The 5000-nt window shown below is 39.6% G+C and overlaps 1 protein-coding gene across 1 annotated transcript in view; it reads right to left on the reverse strand.

Moving 5' to 3' along the window:
• Positions 1-5000, reverse strand: part of LOC113829819 (glutamate receptor ionotropic, NMDA 2A-like) — a 186727-nt gene that overhangs the window by 53533 nt on the left and 128194 nt on the right. The window contains exon 12 of the mRNA XM_070130432.1: positions 3184-3419. Within this exon, the coding sequence (XP_069986533.1) occupies positions 3184-3419 (236 nt within the window). The remainder of the gene's footprint in view (positions 1-3183; positions 3420-5000) is intronic.

A 5000-nucleotide genomic window follows, 5' to 3' on the forward strand; every position in this document is an offset into this window, starting at 1 on the left:
GTGTGTGTGTGTGTGTATTTGTCTGTTCGCGGTTCTCTCTATTGGACTTTTTTCTCTAGATATTTTATTCTTTCATCTTATTCATATCTCTATCTCACTACCTCTCAATATCTCTGTCTCTTTATCTATCTATCTCTCTCCTTATCTCCCTCCCTCCATGTGTCTCCCCCTCTTACTCTTACTCCTTCCCTCCCTCCCTTCCTCTCTCCCGCCCTTTGATTCTTTCTCCTTGCCTCTCCCTCCCTCCTTCCCACTCCCCTCCATCCCTCCCTCCCCCTCTCCCTCCCTCTTATTCTTTCCCCTTACCTCCCTCTCCTTCCCTCTCCGTCTCCCACCCTCCTTCCCTTTCCCACCCTCCCTCTCCCTCTCCCTTACTCTCTCCCTCTCTCTTACTCTTCCTCCATTTCCTCTCCCTCTCTCCCTCCCTCCCTCTCTTCCTCTCTCTTACTCTCCTCCATTTCCTCTCCCTCCCTCCTTCCCTCTCCCACCCTCCCTCTCCCTCTCTCCCTCTCTCTTCCTCTTCCTCCATTTCCTCTCCCTCCCTCCCTCTCTCCCTCTCTCTTACTCTTCCTCCATTTCCTCCCCCACCCTCCCTCTCCCTCTCTTCCTCTCCCTTTCTCCCTCTCTCTTCCTCCATTTCCTCTCCCACAATCGAAAACTGCCTTAGCGATTCCTCCAACAGTTTCAACAGATTGAGTTTGAAAATGTCTGTCCTTTGTGGTCGACGAGAGAATTACGTCATGGGGCCAACATCTGCATTTTCGCTAAAAAAGGAAAATAAAGGGGAAAAAATGGAAAAAAAGAGAGACAAATAGAGAGGGAGGGAGCAGGGAGGGGGGGGGGGAGAAGAGGACGAGGAAGAAGAAGGAGAATGATAATAATAATAATGAAAGTGATGACAATAATAATAATAAAAACTAATACTAATACTAATAATGATAACAATAATGATAATAATAATATTAATAATGATTATAATAATAATGATAATAATAATAAAGAAAAAGATGAAGAACAAAAGTGAAAAAAGTGACAAAAGTTTTCGAATTTGTCCGAAAATTGGGTCAGCTAAAGGATTCGTTGTGCGATGAAAATTGTGAACATGTTGGAAATTATTTCAATTTTAATTATCTGAATAATTAGCGATGATACTGACAGTGATGCTGCTGCTGATGTTACTGATCTCTAAAATAAGGATGTTAAATATCGATAATGATGGCTAATTATGATGGTTTGATTATGATATTGATGTATCTCGACAGTGATAATGACGGTGATAATTAATGAGGATAATAATCCTGACAATGATATACTTATGATACAAGAGCATGGTAATTGTGATAATGATAACAGTGATTATGATGAAAATGATGAAAAAGATGATGATAGGTTGGGTGGTGATGAGAGTAAGGATAATGATAATGATAATAATAACGCTAATGACGGCAACCATAATTATGTTAATAACAAAGATGATAATAGTGTTAACAATAATAACAATGATAACAGAAAGTACTGATAATAACATAACAAAACAGAACCATAACAACAGCAAAAACCACTTGATAACGAAAACAATTAGAAGCAATTTAAAAAAAATCGCTAACACACACACGCGCCCATGAACAGGATCAAACACTCGGCAAGACAAAGTAGAAAGGAAAAATAGAAAATAGAACAAAAACAAAGAGAAAAAAAGGAAAAAAGAAAAAAGGAAAAAGGAAAAAAAGGAAGACCTTATCCCTTCCACAGCTCGCGTCAACAACCTAGTGACATTCTTACGAGTCTCATGAAGGTAATCTAATTGAACGAATGATTGTGATACTGAACACACCACAGAGGAATACGGATGGAAGATACGTCGTGGTCAAGTATTTTTCACTTTCTTTATTTTCCATCTGTGTGTTTTCGTCATTTATCAGCTTTATTCGTCTGTGCGGTTGTTTATGAAGGTAGATAGTAAGAATTCTAACATCTAGATGGCGTTGTAGGCTTTCCCCAAGATGGCGGTTGGTGAATGGATCTGTGTGTGTGTGTGTGTGTGTGTGTGTGTGTGTGTGTGTGTGTGTGTGTGTGTGTGTGTGTGTGTGTGTGTGTGTGTGTGTGTGTGTGTGTGCGTGTGTGTGTGTGTGTGTGTGTGTGTGTGTGTGTGTGTGCGTGCGTGCACGCGCGTGCGTGCGTGCGTCTGTCCGTGCGTGCATGCGAGCGTGCGTGTGCGTGTGTTTTGAATGGATTATAATAATAAAAAAAATAAAAAAGAAAAGGACTAAATACGAAAAAGAAAAAGCGAAACGCAAAATCCCAAACCGTCAACACGTGCTCGCAACCCGCGCCCGCAAGAGGGGAATCGAGTGTTCCATTAAACCCGCGCGCAGTCCGTGGGAATCTCACTCGCGCCTTTGTTGCTTCGCCGCCAACCAGGAAGCGCGGGGACGGCGCCATTGTGGCCACGCAAAACGCAGAAAATGCTCTCGGGGAACTAAGCATTAGAGCCAGAAATGAAATGATGACAATAATAGTGGAATGAAATCGCGGTTCCGGACTCGAATAGGCGCAAATAGGGGTGACGTGAGGCGGGAAAAAAATATATCCACGATTTCTCTCGGATATTGAATAAAACTCAACTGAATTGCAATCCAAAATGACAAAAGAATAAAAAGCTGATAAACCACATAAAACCCAATAAGGTTCTGAGTTAAATGTAAAGGCATTAGCATATTTTCCGGCGATAAGTTGGCAGAAAATGCAATTGAGTTGCAAAAACAGAAAATGCAAATACTTGAGTCAAATGGCCTATTTACTTTCCCTTTTTCTCTCAGAGGGAAATTACCTACCGTAAATACTGGCCTCTCATGCATATCATTGGATTTCATGACTATATTACATCTTTTGAATTCATGGCTCTTTTGAAATTATAACTATCATGTCATAAAAGGTTTATATTAATCATATCGTAGCAATTATTATGGTGTTCGAACGCATTTGATTAAAGAAGAGAAAGTCAATACTCCAGAAACAGGATCTCGAAGAATCGGATACAGTGTTGATTACCAGTCTATATCATTATCCTCATCACTTATCAAGCACAGAATATCAACAACTACAATACCAAATGTTATCAAAACCACTTTAGAACATGACGAAATGAACAAATACCTCTTGACCGGCGTTTTTCTTACTCACCAGACTGATGAGTGCGCAACACCCTCCGGAATCCGTCTTGGCTAAGTGTTGTCTCACGTATTTGAAGTAGAAGTGTTCCAGCAGGAGCAGGATCAGCGCCAGCAGGACCCCGGAGAACAGCAGGAGATAGGCGGACAAGAACTGCTCCAGTGCTAAGGGTTCCGATGCTCTCTTGTTTTGTTTCTTGGGTTTGCAGGCGCCCGTCAGCCAGAACCTTTGTATCCTCTCCATGTCTCCTGCGAATGGGGTTGAATGGCATGTTATCTATTGGGTTTTGTTATTGGAGCTTATTGTTTTCTGCGAATGGGGTTGAATGCCATGTTATCTATCGGGTTTTGTTTTGGTGTTTATTGTTTCCTGCGAATGGGGTTGAATGCCATGTTATCTATCGTGTTTTGTTATTGGAGTTTATAGTTTCCTGCGAGTGGGGTTGAATGCTATGTCATTTGCAGGGTTTTGTTACTGAAGTCTATAGTACATGCTTATAGGTTTAAGATAAGATATCGTCTCCTGCGAGTGGGGTTGAATGCTATGTTATTTACCTTGTTATTGGAGTCTATAGTACGTGCTTACAAGCTTAAGATAAACATTTCGAAATTCTAAAATATAAATAATCACAAAGGATCCAAGAAATGACACTTTCGTCAAATAGAAATTCAAGATTTAAGAAAAAATAGTAAAGAAAGCCCCTACAAAATCAACAATCCGCTCTTTGACTTTCCAAACGTGAGGAGTTCCCCAAGTTACCTCTTGTGACTCCCCCCCCCTCCCTCCCCCATGCCCTCAATCCCCCCTCCCTCCTTCCCTCGCCCTCAATACCCCCCCCCATATGTTCCTCCCAATGTTATTCCCTTAAGCCGAGCTAAGTTCACGGACACTAAGTTTACACGCCGCCTGAGTTGCTGCTGAACTTAAGAGGGTTGAGAGAACCTGTAAAATGGCCGATCGTTGAGTTAAGAGATATTCTTCTTATATTTTCTTACGAATTTCAGGTATTGATAATATTTTTTTTTAGGGGGGGGGGATTTATCATCTTTATAATATCTATCTGAAAAAAAAAAAACGATACATAAATATCGGTATTTCAATTTATTTATTATTATTATTATTATTATTATTATTTTAATCATTTGTGGTCGTAAATCAAGCTAATTAAATGGTTTGTCTTCCGTAAAGATAATTCCAAGCTCTGAAATAACTAACATATATGAATGCGTCTTAAATTCACGCAAAATAGAAAAACAAAACATAAAAACATACATACACATATTACGGCGATCCTTTTAAAATTCAAACTATTTTCCTGCAACTCTTGCACGCATCAATGTGCTATTGTCATATGCAATGTATGCACTGCATGATATAAGCAGTATGCAAATTTTACTTCTAATAAACTAAAAGTTATGTTCATCGCTCGTAGGAGTACGTATTATAATATTACGGGAAAATCCTGAGTCCCCGGATGTTGAAAAAAGAGTTTTATAATATTTTGTGAAGTGGGGGGTACTATTTTTTTTCTTCTTCTTTTTCTACTAAAACGCATAAAACGCAACATTAAACCAAATATATTTATATAAGGCTTTTTATAATGATTGAGAATTTCATGTCAAGACCGTATCAAAGGGATTTAAGTCGACATTCCATGATAAAGACAAACATGGAAGCACAACTCGGGTCAAGACTATGTTAATAATTCATGCCAGTTTTCCCCTTTCGTGGGCGTCTGGGGCGATAAAATTGAAAAACAAAACGAATTTCGGAAACATTTATTTATTTATTTATTTGGGTTGGCGTTCTCTAAGTGGCTAGGGGGTAAG

This window comes from Penaeus vannamei, chromosome 15 (genome assembly GCF_042767895.1).
Source record: "Penaeus vannamei isolate JL-2024 chromosome 15, ASM4276789v1, whole genome shotgun sequence".
NCBI lineage: Eukaryota > Metazoa > Arthropoda > Malacostraca > Decapoda > Penaeidae > Penaeus > Penaeus vannamei.